The sequence below is a fragment of the Scyliorhinus canicula genome, chromosome 3, assembly GCF_902713615.1.
Source record: "Scyliorhinus canicula chromosome 3, sScyCan1.1, whole genome shotgun sequence".
In the NCBI taxonomy this organism is placed as follows: Eukaryota; Metazoa; Chordata; class Chondrichthyes; order Carcharhiniformes; family Scyliorhinidae; genus Scyliorhinus; species Scyliorhinus canicula.
This window is the reverse complement of record NC_052148.1, coordinates 123,611,491-123,632,468: the sequence shown is the minus strand read 5'-3', so window position 1 is coordinate 123,632,468 and position 20,978 is coordinate 123,611,491. Positions and strand designations below refer to the sequence as shown.

The following is a 20,978-nucleotide window of genomic DNA, read 5'->3' as shown; positions in this document are numbered from 1 at the left end:
CTCAACATATTCTTCTTTTCTTCTCACACCACTCTGTAGGCTCCAGCACATTCAAATCTGTGAGGTGAAACGCCTCGATTAGCAAATTATTAAATTTTTAATTACTCACCTTGTGGTTATAAATTCGATGAGTGTTTTCACCTTCTCATCTTGGTCTGCAGAAATATCCACTTCATTTAAAGTGGTGGGAGTGAGCTGGGGAATGGCAGTACTGGTAGTTCCTAAGCTGATGCTAGAAGAGGTAGAACTTGAGCTGAGTCCTGAGTCGGTCATTGGTGATGGCTGGTAATCTGGTGCAAATTCACTGCCACCTGCTGGAAGAATATTTTTTTAAAAAGTTATGATTATTTACAGGCTGCTTGTATAGTGACACCACAAGTCGTGGCCAATTTCACTTCTGAAAAGTGTGGTTCTAATTTTTAGATTATGTCCCTAGTCCGAGATACACCAACTAACAGAAATAGTTTCTCTCTACCCTTGATATAATGAGCAGCATTCCATTAGTCTTTTTCTCATCAGCTAAGTAATGGAAGGTGTAGTAGACAATGCTATTAAGTTTCCATGCTATTACTCAACAACAACTTGCTCATCAATGCTTAGCTTGGGTTCCGCCAGGGCCACTCCTGCAGATTTTAGTATAGCCTTGGTCTAAACATAGATAAAAGAGCTGAAATTCCAGGGGTGAGTAATTTGATGTACATCAAAGAAAAATTTGACCAAGTGTGGCATCATGTTCCTCAGGGTAGTATCCTAGGCCCAACCATCTTCAGCTACTTCATCAACTACCTTCTCGCTCCAATACAAGGTTATGTTCAGTACCATTTGCAACTCTTTAGCTACTGCAGCACTGTGTCACATGCTGCAAGACCTGGACAACATTCAGGCTTGGGCTAAGTGACAAGCACTACTCAAGCGCGAGGCAATGACTATCTTCATGAAGACTGGGTCTAAGCATCTCCTCCTCAATATTCAATGGCATTAACATCAGTAAAACCCCCACCATCAACATCCTGATGGTTACCATTGACTTAACTGGACTAGCATATTTAAAAACTGTGGCTACAAGAGCAGCTCGTAACTTATTCACTCCCTCCACCACGAACAAGCAGTCTCAGTAGCAGATATACTGCATAAACACCTCAAGACTCCTTCAACAACACTTTCAAAACTTGAATCTTTATCACCTGGAAGAACAAAGGCAGCAGGTGCGTGGGAACACTGGCACAAGCAAGTTCTCCTCCAAATCATGCATCATCCTGATATGGAACTGCAGTCATTCCTTCATTGCCACATAGTCAAAATCCTGTAACTTCTCCCTAACAGCAGTGTGCATGCTGTTTCGCCACCCTGGGCAAGTTGCAGTCAATTCCAGCCCCATGTGAATTCACCAATAATTCTTATAAAAGATACGCAAAGTCTTTGGCTCTTGGCTGCCTACCAATTACAGTCACCAGGTTTGTACATTGAAACACAATTAGTTTATTTATACTGAGAACTATCATGAAACATGCAGTTAAAAAAAACTGGATAACAAGCTAATACCTACTATCCCCTTTAACTGTCCCACCGTCTACCCACACACACAAGACAGACAAACACAGAGGGGTGGGCAGGGGTAACAATAATAAGGATGACGGTCAAAAGAAGAGTTTTTGCTGCAAATGGTGGTTCCTTAACATGCTTAACTCACAACATGCTGGCTGATCAAAGCCTCTGGTTGACAGCTGGTAATAGTCTTTCTTGCAGAGTTATTCATTGCAGAGAGTCCCCACATGTTAGAAAATACAGCACTTACAAGCAGCAGGCTTTCTGGAGAAACACTATTTCTGATTCAACTTGGCCTTCAAGCGTGAGGAGGGCTTTGGGTATATGTAGGCGCAGAATTTTGCAAGAAAGCTTTTCCCAAGCTTCCCAGTCTCAGCGCACTCCTCATTGATGGAGGATGTGCTGTCAGTTGTTGGGGGGGGGGGTCCTTATGTGCGAGGCTGGGGTTGATTCAGTTGAAAGTGGTGCATAGGGTGCACTTAATGAAGGCAAGGATGAGCCAGCTGTTTGATGAGGTGGAGGATAGTTGCAAGCAGTGTGGGAAGGACCCAGCCAAACATGTCCATATGTTCTGGTCCAGCCCAAAGTTGGAGAAATGCTGGGGTTCATTTTTCATCACATGTCTGAGGTTCTGTATGTGGAATTGGAGCCTGGTCCCCTAGAGGTCATATTTGGGCTGTAAGACCTGCAGGGGCAACAGACGGGAATGGGGTAGACGTTTTAGCTTTTGCCTCGTTGATTGCTCGCAGGCTGGTTCTGTTGGGGTGGCGGTCAGCTTCTCTCCCCCAGTGCGTCGCCATGGCTGGAGGATTTAATGGAGTTCCTGGGCTGAATACTCCACCATTGGGATTCTTCGTTTTCCCGGCAGCATAGGGCTGCCCCACATTGACTAGCCGATGAAACGGAGAATCCTAAGGCGTGCCACACCAAAACTCGGGTGCAGCGGGACGGAGAAACCCGCCCCTCTTATTTGGAGAAGGTAAAATTTGTTTTGAGAGGGGTGGATAGGATGGGGCTTGTTTTTTTCACTTTTTGGGGAGTTGGCTGCTGTTAAGAAGTGGGGGGGGGGGGGGGGGCTGTGTATTGCAAAAATATAAAAAAGTTGAAAATTTGAATTAAAATATTTTTGAAAGAAAAATGGGCCTTCGACTTGAGGTTCACTTTCAGGTCTATATCTTTCTGTACAAACACTTCATTTCACATCAAACCTTCCTTTCAGCTAGTGGTTTGACCAGGCCTTTATCTTTTTCAAGAGGAGAGAGAGAGAGAGAGAGAGAGAGGAGAGAGAGAGAGAGAGAGGCAGAGAGAGAGTCAACCCTCACAGTGGCCTTCTGTTGAGGTTTCGTTGGATATTTTCTGGAGAGATTTAGTTAAATCCCTTCATCCAGCCTGCAGGATCAAAAGGGAAACCAAACTGGATCTCCGGGACTGTGAAAACGTTCCAGTGGGATCAGATCCAATCACCACCTGTTACCAGGCAGAGCACAAGCTTTTGGGCCAATTCATTGGCCAGCAGCTAAATCCATCAAACAGAGTCATCTCTGATACTGGCCAATCTGCAATCACCAGTCTAAAACCCTTCTGGATCCATTTGTTCGAATTAAAGGCACAGGCTTTTTGCAAGCTGCTTTGCATGAAATGTACACATCCATTAAACATCCATGGATCAAATATGTAACAGCAAAATAAAAGAAAGAGGAAGGGAATGAACAGGGAATTAATGAAAACACACAAGGGCCCTTACAATGCACCTTTCAATACATGGATTGCGGTTCAAGAATATGGTTTCCATCTTCTCAAGGGCTACTTGGCCAATATATTTTAGCCTTGCTTCATGTCCATTGAACGAATAACAAAATAATTATTTTCTGTTCTTGTTCATTGCATGTTAATGAGCTGTGCACCAAAAGCACCAAGTTTCTAAATTTCTTTGGACATCCCACTGTTTCTAGCTTTTACCATTCAGAAAGTACCCTTTGGTCCAATGTAGATCCCCTCACATTTTCCTACATTATAATCCATTTGCCACAGTTTTGTTTCTTCACTTGAACCATTAATATCGCTGTAATTTTACGCTTTGATCATTATTGCCTCCAGCTTTTCTATCTTTGAGCCATCAGTAAATTTGGATATGTGATTTGCTGTTCTATCAAGTTTTTACTAATGAAAGTGAACAACAGAGGTCCCAACATAGGTCCTTGTGGATAACATTGGCCATATCCTGCCAATTAAAATTACCTGCCTTTCACCCACACCTCCCATATTCTCTGTCTCATGCCATTCAACCTGTCTATACAATGTAACTATCGTCTACTCACTGCGGTGAGTAAAAAGTCTATCCTATTATATTCGGGAGACTAGCCTGCTGTGCAAATGAACTCTGTTTGCTGTAGTTTGAGTAAATTTGATCTGAGGTCCTGTCCTTCCTTTAATTTAGTGGTTTGATACAGTGGTGTCAATGATCATTTCATTATTTTAATTATGCTGTAAAAGCATTTATTTGTCCAAATGAAAACGATGGGCAGAATCTTCTGTTCTCTCTGGTGGCGAACTTGGAGGTGGGAAGAACATGTAATGAGGTGATGTTCCAGAAATCTACCATTTTCCTGCCTCTGCCAGAAGTAAATTCTGAGTGAGAAGGCCCTTGGTCGGCCTTCCTGCATGGGACACCTATTGAGGCCCTTAAGTGGACAATTAACGACTACTTCAGGACCTCATCTAACGGCAGGTGGGTCTGCCACCATGTAGCAGGCACACCCCTGAAAGCCTCGTGGCCAGCCTGTAACCTCCATGGAGGGGGATCCTTCCATCAAAGGCATTTGATGCTTGAAGGATTGGACACCAGGGAGGGGGGACCCACTGAGTCAACCCCTACCCTTGCTTCCGACCTCCCTGAACCACTTTCCTTGTGGCCCCCACCCTCAAGACCATGGACAACAAAGGACATTTAAAAAAAAAAACCAGATCACTCACGTTATGAATAGACGACTACAGTGAACAAGATTATTCCAAACAGGGATGTGCTATAATGTTTGATAATTTTGGTCACTTTGCTGTTCTTGAGAAAATTTTCTAACTAGATTTGCTGAGTTAAAACAATATTTTGTGTAAGATATCAATCATGTTCATCAATCAGGGCAGCAGGGTAGCATGGTGGTTAGCATAAATGCTTCACAGCTCCAGGGTCCCAGGTTCGATTCCCGGCTGGGTCACTGTCTGTATGGAGTCTGCACGTCCTCCCCCTGTGTGCGTGGGTTTCCTCCGGGTGCTCCGGTTTCCTCCCACAGTCCAAAGATGTGCGGGTTAGGTGGATTGGCCATGCTAAAATTGCCCGTAGTGTCCTAATAAAAAGTAAGGTTAAGGGGGGGGGGTTGTTGGGTTACGGGTATAGGGTGGATACGTGGGTTTGAGTAGGGTGATCATGGCTCGGCACAACATTGAGGGCCGAAGGGCCTGTTCTGTGCTGTACTGTTCTATGTTGGAAATATGAGCTAGAAACATTTCATTTCCCCAAAGTATTAGGTACCATTCTTCAATCTTGATCAAATATAATTAGTTTCTGCAACTTTTCAAAGTAGTTGCAATTTAATATATGACTATATGTTGCAGATTACTTCAATTTTGGAAATGTGATACTGTGCTTGAATTCTATATTTCATAAATAAGTGGCACCATCTCCGGGAGTCAAAAAGAAGCAATAAAATCACTAACACTGGTTCATTAATGGGATATACACAACAGTAACTGACCTGTAAAACTATACTCTACATGAGTGGTTGGTTTGACAGTGAGCACCTTAGGCTCAGTAAACTCCCTGTTCCTGAGGAGAACGGAGGCCATAGCTTGAACATTACTGTTATAGGCCATTACTATAAGCAAGTGCAACAGCAGTCGCTTACAATGTTCATATACTTCAGGATGCTGGTGATCAAATCCTGTACAGACAAAACAAAACTTGTAAAATAATTTATCATTTGTTATTTTGTATTCAACAATTCATTCAATTCAAACTGTTTTTTTCAAAACTGTATATTCCCTTAATAATGCCAAAAACAAGTACTTTGTTTTATATTAAGTTCTAAAACATTTTTGGATTATTACCATTAATGAAAAAAAATTCTCATTTGCTGCACTGTAGATATTTTTTCCATTCTTCTAGATCAGTTGACTAGATGACTAGCGTGTGGTTCAGAATAATGTCAAGAGTGTGGGTATGATTCTCTTCTGACTGAGGTAAACTTGGGACATGCCTCCCTGTCCTGTCCCCAAGAAGGGAAGGCAATGGCAAGCCCACTGAGAAAAAAAAACTTCCAAGACGACAGCTCAGGTTGAAACATCAGCAGACAATGAGCTAAGGACCTGCCTTCAGGCTGAGCACACATGAATTAATGAATGGTAGGCTAAATTGGTTTGCGACTGTTTCAAGGCCACATAGAAAAAAATTAACAAATGTCTAGAATTATCAAAAGGGCTGCACTTTTCAATGTACAAAGTCAAGCAAATGTGTAAAACAAAATCAGGAGCTTCTCTTTTCAAAATTATTTTTTACTGATCTTTACCAAGATCGCAACAATGGTTCCAGGGATGAAGAACTTAAATTATGTAGATACATTGAAAAAGTTGGGACTGTTTACCTTGGAGAAGGAAACACGGAGAAGAAATTTGATGGTTGAGTTCAAAATCATGAGGATTCTGGAAAAATAGTTAGGGAAAAATTGTTCCCATTGGTGGAAGGATCAAAAACCAGAGGGCACAGATTTAAGGTGATTGGCAAAAGAAGCAAAGGCAACATGAGGTGTGGAATGCACTGTCTGAAGTTTGGTGAAAGCAGGTTGAATTCACGAGGGAACTGAATTATTATCGGAAAAAGAAAAACATGTACGGCTGCGAGGAAGTGGGGGAATGGCATGAGGTGAATTGCTCCCTCAGAGAGCCAGCATAGACTTGACGGGCCAAATGCCCTCTGTCTGTGGTGTGAGCATTCTGTGATCATTTGAAATTCTAACACATTAACATGTACAGAATGGGCAAATAGTATGTACTGTTTTTGCAAGTGTTCAAAAACAACACTGTTTGACTTGTTTCTAATTTGCACCTTCCTTTTACAGAATATATTAGCAAAAATCATATTATTTTATGATTAAACTATTCTTACAATTTTGCTAAAGTAGGGAACAGAGGTCATTTTCACACAGCTTTGTCTGAAGTAAGTTACTCATTGATGGTCTGGCTCAAGTTAGCATGCAGGAAACTATGGGCCATTATTCTAGCACCCTGCCCAAGATCACCTGTGCCAGCAATTAAAACAACATATTTTTCCTTCCAAATTACCTATAAATATTGCATGAAGCAAAAGATGCATGTAGTTCCCCCATTCCACCTTTACGCTGTGATCAACTATTAGATCTGTCAGAAGAATCACTGCTATGTTACACCTAAGAATAAAACAAAACAGTTGCAGTTTTAGAACTATAGGAATGGAATGTAACTGTCTAAAATATTAGCAATGGATTTCTGAAAATTGAAACAATATAACTGCTGATTTTTTTTAGTGTAATTCATTCAATAATTGACAAACCCAGTAAGCAGGAGTGACATACAAAAATAGATTGCGAAACAGGTTTATATACTGGAAAATATTCACTAATTTAAACAAAACATACTAAACATTTTACTTAGTAATTCTGTGAGACAAACCCAAAATATGTCTGTTTTCCTCCCTTACAAATTCTTACGTTAATTGAGCAGCAGGACATCAGTCTGAGGGAATGGAACGCTTCCATTCTAATAGTTTAATGCCACCTTGTGGAGTACGGCTGTTACTCAGCCTTGGGTATATTTATTTTTCCCCGCAACATACGGTTTCAAAAATAAGGTTCTCTGACAAGGTCAGTGCAAATAATTTTTTAAAAAGCTTTGAAGTAGGCAAACATTCCTCACATCAACCAAGGACAAAAGATGCACTCTACTTGACTTGATCATAAAACTAATATCAATATTTTCTGATTATCCAAACCTGTGGTACTAAAATAATTTAACAATTAAAAATCCAATATGGATTACATGGAAACAAGTTAGTTCACACCTATTCTAGGAACTCAACTTGTCATCACATACATATTTCGCTGAATACATATGGTTTTGGTAAATTTGTACATTGGATGTTCGAATCATTTAATCATTATAGTTTGTATAAAGCATTAGTATGTTATTTCGATATTCACTGACCTCTGCAGTGGTATTCCTGGGGTACCAGTCTCAGGCAGATAATCAGCCAGTGGTGACCAACTTCCGCCAGTAGGAGGAAATGGCAATGGCTCTGCTTTGTTAAGTTCCATCACTTTCAGCCTCCAGTTTGCATAAATGGGCATGGAATCACCTATTAAATTTACAGAATGGAATAGTGGAATTAGCACAAGCACATGGTTGACTGAAGATCCTTCCCAGACACCAGAATAGTCTTTAGTCTTTTACACACAATGTGTAAAATTAATTTCCTTTGAATTCAAATACAGTTGCACTATAATGAAATAATATTAAAAGGTGAGAGAGTGTCTTGCAAGGTGAAAAAATGTGTTTGCTAAAATTAATAATTTTAGAAATATAAATTATGTACAATTACAGTTTGTTATTCTAACCATATTTATCATTCAATATTTAATCAAGTGTCGCACTTTTAACAATGTAATTGCTCAGTAGACACACAGTCCAAATAACACATTTTATACATTTGAAACATTAAAGGGGTTTAAGGTGAACTAGAAAACGCTTTACAATATATTTTGTGATTAATATACGCACTCTTCTCTTCTTCATAGGATCCTCCAGAGCTGCTGCTATAACGAGACTCAAGCCGATGATGCTGCCGGTTTAGATTACTATTCAGCCCACTATAGATATCGATATGTCCATAACTAGAGAAAACAATTACATTTGACCATATAGTCCACACATGTAAAACTTAGAATCAAAAGGCCATACAATGTTTTTAATCTCGCTACAATTTTCATCTTTCCTCTTCAAATAATTTTAGATGAAAGATTTTGATGGCACCACATCAGTCTATTTTTGATTGTCAACAAACTGATGCAAGGTGCTAGCAAACTGCACTTTCTCTGCAATAACCTGCTCATCAATACTCAGTTTGGTTTCCAACAGGACTACGTGATTCCTGACTTCATTATGGCCTTGGTCCAAAATACTGAACTCGGAGGTGAGGTGAGAGTGACTGCTCTTGATATCAGGCCGCGTTTCACCATGTATAGCCCTAGCAAAATGGGAGTCAAGGGAATTAGGGGAACGTTATCCACTGTTTGGAGTCATGTCTAGAACACAAGGGAAGATGGTTGTGGCTGTTGGAGGCCAATCATCTCAGTCCCAAGATTCCATTGTAGGAGTTTCTCCGGTTGGTGTTCTAGGCCCAACCATCTTCAGCTACTTCATCAATGACCTTACAAGGTCAGAAATAGGGACATTTGCTAATGCTCAATGCACAAGTACCTGGCAATGAGCATTCTCCAACAAGAGAGAATCTATCAATCTCCCTTCGACATTCAATGTCATAACCATCACTGAATTCCCCACCATTAACATCCTGGAGGGGTTACCATTGACCAGAAACATAACTGGACTAGCCATATAATTACTGGAACTACAAAAGTAGATCAGAGGCTGGGAATACTGTGGCGATTAACTTACCTCCTGACTTTCCAAAATCTGTCTATTATCTACAAGGCACAAGTCAGAGGAGTGTGATGGAATAATACTCTCCACTTAGCGCGATGAGTGTGGCTCCAACAACACTTAAGTTGTTAATGACAAAGCAGCCTGCTTGATTCGCACACCATTCACCCATTTAAAGAAACATTCACTCATCCATTTCTTCCACCACCAATGCACAGCGGCAGCGTGTACCATTTACAAGGTGCACTGCAGCAACTCACCAAGTCTCCTTCAGGAACACCTTCCAACTCGTGACCTCTACAACTGAGAAGGACAAGGGCAGCAGATGCATGGGAACGCCACCACCTGCAAGTTCCCTCCATGCCATGTGCCATCCTAATTAGGAGCCATATCGCTGTTCCTTCACTGTCGCTGGGTCAAAATCCTGGAACTTCCTTCCTAACTGTACTATGGGTGTACCCACACCAGATGACTCACCATGCACCATTCTCAAAGGCTCTCTTGGGGATTAGCAACGAATGCTGGCCTTGCCATCAATGCTCACATCCCATTAAAATTTTTTTTAAAAATGGCTACTCGATATGTTCAAACACACTGTACACCAGCTCTCCATTAGTAAATGTCCATTGGAGCTGATGACATTTGCGAGGGATCAATGGCAATGCTATTAGAATTAGAACAGTACAGCACAGAACAGGCCCTTCGGCCCTCAATGTTGTGCCGAGCAATGATCACCCTACTCAAGCCCATGTATCCACCCTATCCCAGTAACCCAACAACCCCCATTAACCTTATCTTTTTTTTTAGGACACTAAGTGCAATTTAGCCTGGCCAATCCACCTAACCCGCACATCTTTGGACTGTGGGAGGAAACCGGAGCACCCGGAGGAAACCCACGCACACACGGGGAGGATGTGCAGACTCCGCACAGACAGTGACCCAGCCGGGAATCGAACCTGGGACCCTGGAGCTGTGAAGCATTTATGCTAACCACCATGCTACCGTGCTGCCCCAAATTGACATTGACATGCAAACCCTTACCAACTTTTACAGATGCACTATAGAAAGCATCCTATCGGGCTGCATCACAGCCTGGTATGGCAACTGCTCAGCCCAGGACTGTAAGGAACTTCAGAGGGTCGTGAATACCGCCCAGTCCATCACACAAACCTGCCTCCCATCCATGGACTCCATCTATACCGCCCGCTGCCGGGGGATAGCAGGCAGCATAATCAAGGATCCCTCCCACCTGGCTTACTCACTTTTCCAACTTCTTCCATCGGGCAGGAGATTCAGAAGTCTGAGAACACGCACGAACAGACTCAAAAACAGCTTCTTCCCCACTGTCACCAGACTCCTAAATGACCCTCTTATTTATTGACTGACCTCATTAACACTACACCCTGTATGCTTCATCCGATGCCAGTGCTTATGTCATTACATTGTATATCTTGTGTTGCCCTATTATGTATTTTCTTGAATTGTGTTTAATTCCCTTTTCTTCCATGTACCGAATGATCTGTTGAGCTGCTTGCAGAAAAATACTTTTCACTGTACCTCGGTACACGTGACAATAAACAAATTCAATCCAATCCAAAATACTCAGCAACTCAGATGGTGTCTGCAGGTCATTCACAAATAATCCCATTTAAAATAAGGTACGCATGCGCCTTGTAAACTTAAAGATTCCGAATATTGAACTGAACAAGCACTACAAAAAAAAATAGAGGACAACGGTCAATAGTAAAGGTGGAAAGTCAGCATTTATGTGAGCCCAGGATATCCTTATGTTCATCTTTACTGAATCGTTGCAGCATTTACTGCAGCATTGATGAAACAAAGGATGTGAAAAAAATCAAAAAGTGAGGCACCTGAGTCTTGTGTTTACACAGTGCCTTTTACTAGCTCAGGGCTTACCAAAGTGTTTAATATCATTGAGATATTTTTGCAGTGTAGTCATTGTTGTAATATAGGAAATGAGTTAAATCAATTTGCGGAGAGCAAGCTCCCAAATCAGCAATTAAATAAATGGCTAGGTCATCTAATGTAGGTATTGGTTGAGGAATAAATGTTGGTCAAGATACTGGGCAAATTCTCCTGCTCTGCCTCGAAGGAAATGAGCCAGAGGTGCAAGATGAGAAACAGTGAGAAGCAGTTATACAGAGATATCAGAGGCAGATAAAACAACAACATAATCTTCAACTTGAACACAACTGCAATATTAATAAACCCTACAAAAATTCAAGAAATTATAATGTAGTATTTGTTTGAAACAAGTACATACTTATCATCAATAGCAGGATCCTTTGCTAGTTTACTGTCCTGATGACCATCATGTCCAGCCACCATTGTATTGCTGCTGGAAGTGGTACCTAAACATAGCAGAAATGGATAATAAATCAATGAACATATAAGAAATCAATGGAGTCAAATTGAAATAGTGCAATTAAAGAATAAAATCACAAATCAGAATTTAGAATTAAAATCATACTTGAAATTTCACTATTAAATTACAAGTGTCAAAAAGCAATCCGTCAGTAAGCTTCATGAGTGACACTGGATTTGTCTCTAAACAAAATTATAATCAAGTACACTTCTCAACTTTCCTTTGCTGCCTTTGCCAGTTATGTTTTCATTAATGCTTCTAATTATGCTGCCAACAATTCTATGTCACACATGTATTTTCATTCATTGACACTATTTGTTTTTTCTTCAAACAATTCTTCATTGCAGTGTTAATGATAAGCCTTCTTGTGACACTAATAAAGATGATTATTAATTGGTGGCACGGTAGCACAGTGGATAGCACTGTTGCTTCACAGCGCCAGGGTCCCAGCTTTGATTCCCGCTTGGGTCACTGTCTGTGCGGAGTCTGCCCGGTCTCCCCGTGTCTGCATGGGTTTTCTCCGGGTGCTCCGGTTTCTTTTCACAAGTCCCAAAAGACGTGCTTTTTAGGTGAATTGGACATTCTGAATTCTCCCTCTGTGTACCCGAACAGGCGCCGGAGTGTGGCGACTGGGGGCTTTTCATAGTAACTTCATTGCAGTGTTAATGCAAGTCTATTTGGGACAATAATAAAGATTATTATTAATTGAAAGTATTCTTAAAAGACAATGTGAATTAAAATGTACCAGAAACAAGTCTGACCACCTCGGTGTCAGTGCTCAGCTGGAAGTAAAATTTGGAGTAATTTAAACCTAGCACTGATGGCACGCAATAAATCTCTAGACACAGAAGTTAATTATTATGTCAATGAAACCCTATTACATTTATAAATACGCCTTGCTGAAAGAAAAAGACCAAGATTCATCACGTTTGCCTCATCACACCCCGATAGTCGCATGACTCAATTGTATCTAAGAGAATCTGTTTCCAACACCTGAAGAGTCATAAACCAGAGGGCACAAATTTAAGATGATTGGTGGAAAAACCAGAGGTGACAATGCAACAAGTGGTTAGGATCTGAAATGTATTGCTTTCAAAAAGGAATTAGAAGAAAATATCGCAATGATATGGGGAAGGAGCAGGGGAGTGAGACTAATGGCATTGTTTTCCCAAAGCATAGACTTAATAGGTTAAATGGTTTCCTGTGCTGTACTGTTCTACTTTTGAATTCTATTTGTTATGTTGCAAAATAGCAGTTAGATTGAACAAAGCAAGATCCAAGCAACAGCATAGGAATAACATTTTGGTGGTGTTCATTGATAAATAAATGTTAGATACCAGGTTAAATCTTTTGCTCTTCTTTGAATATTATTGAATCTTTTAGGTTGTATATCTGGATAGTCAGAAGGCACCTCAATTCAAAAGGCAGTACCCCGGACAATGTATGACTTTCTCAGTAATACACAGAAGTGTCATCCTAAGTTGAGTGCTCAATGCGTCACCTTCTGTCTCAGAGGTGAAGTGCCACCAATTGAACCAAATTGACACAAAGTATGTCCAGGATTGTTTGAAAGTTCAGGGGTAGCAGGTAAGAGTAGATCTAAACATCAGTACTTGGGAATAACCTCAGAGGAGAATCATACAGTTATATCAGTTACAGGTGCTAGATAGTCCCCCTTCCTTCTACAGGTTGCTGCAGTTGAGGAGTTATCAAATTCAGCAAAACCCGATAAAGAATGTTTTACAATAAAATCTACGTACTGAGCCATCAGCTGAGAAGATGCTGCATTCAATTGTGCAAGGATTCAATCGTGCAAGCTTCTGGCATTAAGTGAGACCGTTGCACGACGAACTGGTGGTGTCGGCGGGGGGGGGGGGGGGGGGGGGGGGTGAAGAGGAGCAAGGAGAATGAAAAGTGTGGTTGTTTCAAGTTTTTCCAAGAGGTAATATTGAGGTAATACTAATACTGATGTTACAGATCATGGCTTGAACATAGTAATTTTAAACTGTCGTCTCAAACAAGATGAATCTCTGAACACAAAGTTGTAAAATAAAAGGCTTGAACTACAAAATTTATTCTAAAATTAACTGAGCTAATCCCTCCCAACCTAAAGAAAAACATCTCTCAACAAGATTTTAATCAAACTCCCCTACTGAAGGGATTGAGTCAGGAAAAACATTTGATCCCGATCACAAGAAAGTTTGCCAAAGTTTCATAGTGTAGACCCAGGCAAGTTTTTCGTTGCTTTTGTTACTTTTTTGCTGTTCCTTTGTTTATAGTACAACATTCAATGAGATTCAGGAAGTGCATGCGATTTCAGGTGGTATTAAATTTCCTGTCTCCTTAACAATCCTCTACCTGAACTACATGCTTATAAACAGCTGTGTACAGACTAAACAGAAAAACTGTTCTTTTGTTTGCAAGTGATAAAGGTTTGAGATTTAAAAATATGAACTTCAGTACCCTGCTAAATGAAAGTTACCTGAGGCGATGGAAGGGATTTTGTAGCTAGAAGTGATGCGATAGTAGGGTGGGTTGTCCATGTGAATGACAGCTGAGCTAACCGGATCAGTCAATTGCAGTTCTGCCACCAGCTCTTCCAACAACTGCATCGTTTTATCTCTGCCCAGATACACAACCACTTTTTTGATCTGTGTAGGACAATGACATAAAAACTATATTTCACATTTTAAATTAAAGTTTACCCTGAGATTTCTGCAAACTCCATGATTTTGTTTTCATCTTTTCAGTGAGCTAGATTATTGAAGCCAAGGTGTTACTTCACAGCAATAACAAATTATGTTGTGCTATTACTCCATAAAATTATACTCTTTCACAATATTACCACAAACAATGTTGGAAATCTTAATGAATGAATATTAATTCTACCTCAACTTAATGTATTATTGATCAGATCTGCATTTACTATTTTAGGACAATTTTAAATTAAAGTTTTCCCTTTCTGAAATGAAATGAAATGAAAATCACTTATTGTCACAAGTAGGCTTCAAATGAAGTTATTGTGAAAAGCCCCTAGTCGCCACATTCTGGCTCCTGTTCGGGGAGACTGGTCAGAATTGAACCTGCGCTGCTGGCCTGCTTTAAAAGCCAGCTATTTAGCCCTGTGCTAAACCAGCCCTTTCTGTAACGTTATCATCAAATTCATTAAGTAAATTAGGCAGGACATGCTATAGAACACAGGGACCAAGACAGTTACAGTGGTGCAGCTTTGCTGCTACCATTACAGTAAGAAGTCTTACAACACCAGGTTAAAGTCCAACAGGTTTGATTCAAACACGAGCTTTCGGAGCGCAGCTCCTTCCTCAGGTGAATGGCGAGTTTGAATCAAACCTGTTGGACTTTGGGGCGGCACGGTGGCACAGTGATTAGCATTGCTGCCTACGGCGCTGAGGACCCGGGTTCGAATCCCGGCCCTGGGTCACTGTCTGTGAGGAGTTTGCACGTTCTCCCTGTGTCTGCGTGGGTTTCACCCCCACAACCCAAAGATGTGCAGGTTAGGTGGATTGGCCACGTTAAATTGCCCCTTAATTGGAAAAAATGAATTGGATATTCTAAATTTAAAAAAAAAGAAAATCATACGGCAAAGCAGCCCAGCTGGTCTCATACACTGATATGTAATGATTTCAGAGCATCACTGATAAAGATCTGTGATCATATCAGCCTTCTGAGCCAAGACAAAATAATCTAAATGAGCAAATGGATGAAAGGCATCATATTACTTAGAGACAAAAAGAAAGTGGGGAAATCAGGAATATCCATTAGGTTATTCATTATCTCGTCAGCTAAACATTACACTTCAGAAGACAAACATGATGAAAAGATGCGTGAATGGAAGTGGATCTCTCAAGATTGGATGTGTTGGGCCTAATGCTCCTACTGTGACTAAAAATTCTTTTTTCTTCTGTGAAACAGACAAGCAAACATTATGTTGGCAGTATTGAAAGAAACAAATGAAAACCAGAGGTAAAAACGCACAAGGAGAATTTGTTTCTCTAAATACTAAGGATGTAAATTCTTAACTAATATTTCCATGTTTCGGTTTTTCACACTCTTTAAAAAATACAAAGCAAAAATGTATTATAAAACTATTTCACCATAGGGGAAAAATACACAGCACTATTTACTGATTGTACAATTGATATTAACAGGAACCAACCAGTTACTTTGAAATTAATAAACAAATATCACTCCCTATTTATACCTTCAGAAATACATAGTATTTACTTACATATGGCAGGAGACTGGGCTCACTTGTCACACCACACATACTGATAAGGAAGTGCAGAATTATTTTTAGATTTTTAGGCCAGCTGTCTGCTAGGGTTGTCCATACATTTTCTATTTCCGACCATGCTAACTCATCACCGTACTGCACAGAAAAGAAAAATGCACATCATAAGCAGCTTAAAAATGGCATATTTGACACCAGATTATCTTGAATACAATTCTTTTCACTCTGGGAATAAAGTGCATTTTCTATATTTTACTGTCAAAACTGACATACTAAGAATAAAGTTTGCATCATTGTGTTCTCATTTTCTTTACCCCTAAAGGAATTACAACATTAATAGCTTGTCATGTCACAAACTTTAACTATTAAATTAAATTTAAGTTTTCCGTTTCAGCTAAAACTATGTATTTGTGAAAACATTATTTCCTGCAACAATCTTCCTGCAGTTATTAGCATTTTTTATACTTTGACAGCTTAAATCCCAGAATTCAGCTAGACCCATTTCCCAATGTCCAGTCTCCAGATTTGATATAACAACTGATGAAACTGCAAGCCTTTTAGAATGGCACTGCATCTAACGCTGCCATGGAAAGGGGCATTGTTCAGACTGTCGACATACCTCGGTTATCATCACCAATAAGAAATACAGCTGGAAAAAGCTAGAGATGCAAAATTCTCCCAGTTTGCCCTCTTCTAGTATATGACACCTTACGGTTTTACAAGTTCAAGTTAGACAGCCAAGTCACAGCACTCTGTGTTGGTAGGTGGATTGTTCGGAATCCTGTGGCACGTTTTTGTCGACCATATTCAACCATAATGTGGTGAAAAGGCTGATCTGGATGACCATGCTGGGTTGCCCCTCAAATTCCATTCATGGAGGTAGTCTTGCCTGGAGGATGCGACCAGTGTTTGAAGGAGGTCAAACTCTCAAACTTGTACTGTCTGATCACTCACCAGGGACGGGATTCTTTGTTACCCGATGGCGATATCGTAATCGGCGATCGGAAGGAGAATCCACTCCAACGCCCAGATCGGGGGCCGGCGCCAGTTTGACGTCGGTCAACCATACTCTGCCCCCTCCGAAGTGGCGAAATTGCGCCGCACACCGTTGCAACGGTGTTGGCTTTCCCACAATGCTCTGCCCTCGATGGGCCGAATTCTCGACTGTGTGGGACACGTGAGGTCTCAGCGGTTGGGAACCCAGCGTAGCGGCTGCAGACTGTGTCCAGCGCCGCCACACTCTGCCGGGATCCATGCCACTGGCCAGGGGGGTGGGGGGCTTCCGTGAGGGCTGGAGGGACAGGTAGGGGGTGACCAGTAGGGCCGTGGATGGCGGGTCAGGTCCCCGCACGGCCGGCGCAATGTTGTACGGATCGAGCGCTGCAAGTCATCGCCTTGTGCATGCGCAGCCATGGACCCGACCATTCTCGGCACGGGAGCCGATAATTTCACCCGCCAACGCTGCTAGTCCCTCACCGGTACCCGAATCAGTAAGGGTCGGCACCAATTCTTTTGTCATAGAACTCCCGCAAATTCTCCGTTCCAGCCAGCACTTAGCTTCTGAAACGGGGAATTCTGAAACGGAGAATCAGTCCCAGATCTTTGGTTAGCCCAGAGGTTGCACCATTTGTCCTTTATTTTAGAGCCTGCGATGCTCAAAGCAGTCAGAGCTCCAGAAAGGTCGACATGATTTAAGTTGCATATGCTATAGATTTCAAAGGTCTTCATGGATTGCCAGATCAAACCCATAGGTGTTTTAGCTTTCCAGTGCTTGTGAGCAGGTGGGAAACAGGACTGGGAACCATTGTACAGATGCTGATTTTAATGTAGCACCGATTATCTCCATTTATGTGTTGAGGACAGTGTCCCAGTTCTAATGAACGGTCATCCATCTGAAACGTTAACAATTTCACTCTTCTAGAGTCCTGTTTGACCTGAGTGTTTCCAGCACTTTCTGTTTTTATTGCAGATTTTCATCATCCAAAGTATTTTGCTATCGTAAGAAACAGAAGCCCCAGATGGAAATACAAAAACCAGTTTGCACTGTTGTTAATGCTATAACATTTTAGGGTGCATTTTTCATGATATTGCAGATTTGCTCTGAAATGAGAACAGAATCGCATGAAAACGCACTTACTTTTGCTGTCATATACATCAGGTTATTTAGCACCATGATAGTAGCCTGTGGAGATCCCCAACCTTCCCCCCTCAGCCAACGTCTGTTGCTGGTCATCATCTCTCTGTCCTTCATATATACTTCATCAGATTCATCCATAGTTTTTGTTGATGGCAAGGGCTTGAAATCTACTAATTCAATGTTATTCATCCAGGGAAGAAGGTAGTGCAGCATCACTTGCCGACCAGCAGGGTGCGCTGTTTGGATTCTATGACTTACTTCTGTAAAGGTTAAAAATGCAATATTATAAAATCCAAGCTACAGCTTGCAATGCTTTCTGCTTTTTGGTTCAAAATTACTTTATAAACGATTTTAGGAACATGTTTAACATCAAGTAAATAAGAAATTCAGCAAAAAATAAAATCACATCAGGAAGCAATAGCAAGTATAGTCAGAAACAAACAAAATTACATTTTTATGGACAATAGACACAACAGGTCACAACTTCTAAAATCGATCATGTTGAATTGGTGATCCAATAATGGCAAAGCAGGTATTTTATTAAATCTATCACAAGTGTTGTCAAAGCACATGACAGATGAAATACAGAGAAAATGGTACTTAATAGGAAAGGAAACTGCTGGGTATTGTTACTTATTTATTTCTGCACATCCATCAGGCAGCATGCCCCCCGGGTTCACAGTTGTTCGAGGGATAGTATAAAATCTGAAGTCATTCAAGGTTCCAGTCAATTACATTACAGAACAGACCCTAATAACAAGGGCGTTTGGCTTTGCAGGCCATCATGAGAGAAACAGAATCACACAATTGTTACAGAGCAGAAGGAGGCCATCTAGTCTATCACATCTGCACTGGTTTTCCAAATGAGTAATTTACCTCATGCCATTCTCCTGCCTTTTCTCCATAACCACGCGCATTCTTCCTTTTCAGATAACAGTATAATTTCCTTTTAGATGCTTCAATCGAACATTTTCCACCACGTGCAGTGCATTCCAGACCTTAATCACTTGCTGAGCGAAAAGGGGTTTTCTCACAATGCTTTTGTTTCTTTTGCCATTTACTTTAAATCTGTGCCCTCTTATTCTCAATCCTTTTATGAGTGGGAACAGTTTCTTCCTATCCACTCTTTCCAAACCCATGATTTTGAACATCTCATTTGAAATTTCCTCTCAGCCTCCTTTTTTCCAAGTAAACCCTAACTCCTCCAATCTATCTTCGTATCTGAAGTTTCTCATCCACGGAACCATTCTTGTGAATATTTTCTGCACTCTCTGCATTGCCTTCATATCCTTCCTAAAGTACAGCGGCCAGAAATGGACACAATGGTCCAACTGAGGCTGAACTAGTGGCTTATACAAATTCAACATAACCTCCTTGCTCTTGTTTTCTGTCCCTTTTAATAAATTTGCTATAATATAATAATAATAATAATAATAATAATAATAATCGCTTATTGTCACAAGTAGGCTTCAATGAAGTCACTGCGAAAAGCCCCATTGTCGCCACATTCTGGCGCTTGTTCGGGGAGGCTGGAATGGGAATTGAACCGTGCTGCTGGTCTTGTTCTGCACTACAAGCCTGCTGTCTTAGCCCACTGTGCTAAACCAGCCCCATTAACTGTTCTTTCAACATGTCCTCCCACCGTTAACGATTTGGGCATATTTACACCCAACGTTTTTCTGCTCCTGCACCTTCTTGTTGAATCCTTTATTTTATAATATCTCTCCATGTTCAACCTGCCAAATCGAATCACTTCACATTTCTCTGCACTGAACTTCACATTCAACCTGTCTGCCCATTCCACCAACTTATGTACAGAATATTGGAAATTCTACATTATCCTCCTCACAGGTCACAATACTTCTAAGTTTTGTATGATCCCCAAATTTTGAAATTGTACCCTGAACACCAATGTTTAATTCATTTTACATTTATATTTTGGACTTTCTTTTATGGTTGGCCTCTTTTACATTATCTATAGATATTTTAAGATCCAGTTCTTGTCACCTATTTTGCAGCTGTAGCCACTGTAGCCACCTAAAATGGACACTGAACCAAACAAAATGGAGAATCGCTAAGACTGTAGGGAAAAACAGTTTAGCCAAGGCAAACAGCCTGCAAACACTCATTAGCATTTTGCAAGCAGCAAAACCAGTTTCTGGCCAGGTGGAAGATCTCCAACCAAAGGTGATAATGGCAGAACGTTCTACATACTAATGAGGCAGTCCAGATCTAGGCACACACAATGGCAACATTTGGGTTTGAATAAGATACTTTAAGTGGATGTCCAGACAGAGCGGCACCAGAAGTATCCACTATAGAAACCGCCCCCCACCATCGAGAAAGACCCTTACATTGGAGGAATTCAAAAAGATATCGATTGGAAGCAATCCAATCGATACCTAAAGGTAAAGCCCGCCCAGGAAGAGGGAAGGACATTGGGGACCCCTATAAATATAGACCCCCACACATGGTCCTGTCTGTTGTTTCGTGCTCCGGCTTTGACCAAGACCTCCAACGTGTATCCTGACTCCAGCCGTTGAGCACCAGCCGCCGAACCGTAAGTGCCAATACGACGCTCGCTACGCGAACCAAGCTCGCTAGACCCCCAGTGACCAGCACGCTTTCTGAAGGTTGCAGACCAAGACCGGGACGAAGGCCTCGCTCCCTGACCTTGCCTGTTCCTGTGTAGTTAAGTATTCTGTTTGCTTAGTTTAGTCATAGCTTAGTCCCTTAGTGTGTGCATGCGTATTTATTATAATTGTATAATAAATATTGATCGTTTGGAACTTACTAATCGGTGTATCGTTTTATTACTTTGAACCTGACCTTGAGATATATGTGAGTTGTCTATACGGCAACTGGCGACTCCTGAGCTGAAAAATACATAGACAGAGCCTAGTGGTGTTAAGCACACGGCCTTTAACACAGGCAAGTTAACACACCCCAATAAACGCGTTTTACACCCATAGCAA

The 20,978-nt window shown here is 41.1% G+C and overlaps 1 protein-coding gene across 19 annotated transcripts in view; it reads right to left on the bottom strand.

Annotated features, from left to right (window-relative positions):
- fryl (furry homolog, like) overlaps positions 1 to 20,978 on the bottom strand; it is a 553,990-nt gene that overhangs the window by 122,614 nt on the left and 410,398 nt on the right. For 12 of the 19 annotated variants that reach the window (XR_005459993.1, XM_038791218.1, XM_038791221.1 and 9 more), the window contains 9 exons: positions 18,004 to 18,263; positions 15,864 to 16,004; positions 14,097 to 14,265; positions 11,513 to 11,600; positions 8,347 to 8,459; positions 7,774 to 7,924; positions 6,877 to 6,980; positions 5,295 to 5,480; positions 110 to 314 (listed from right to left, as the gene is read on the bottom strand). Coding sequence is in view for 18 of the 19 variants with exons in the window: in XM_038791218.1 (XP_038647146.1) it covers positions 110 to 314; positions 5,295 to 5,480; positions 6,877 to 6,980; positions 7,774 to 7,924; positions 8,347 to 8,459; positions 11,513 to 11,600; positions 14,097 to 14,265; positions 15,864 to 16,004; positions 18,004 to 18,263 (1,417 nt within the window). In the remaining variant the exon portion in view is untranslated. The remainder of the gene's footprint in view (positions 1 to 109; positions 315 to 5,294; positions 5,481 to 6,876; positions 6,981 to 7,773; positions 7,925 to 8,346; positions 8,460 to 11,512; positions 11,601 to 14,096; positions 14,266 to 15,863; positions 16,005 to 18,003; positions 18,264 to 20,978) is intronic. The other 7 variants (XM_038791214.1, XM_038791212.1, XM_038791227.1 and 4 more) reach the window with 1 other exon arrangement.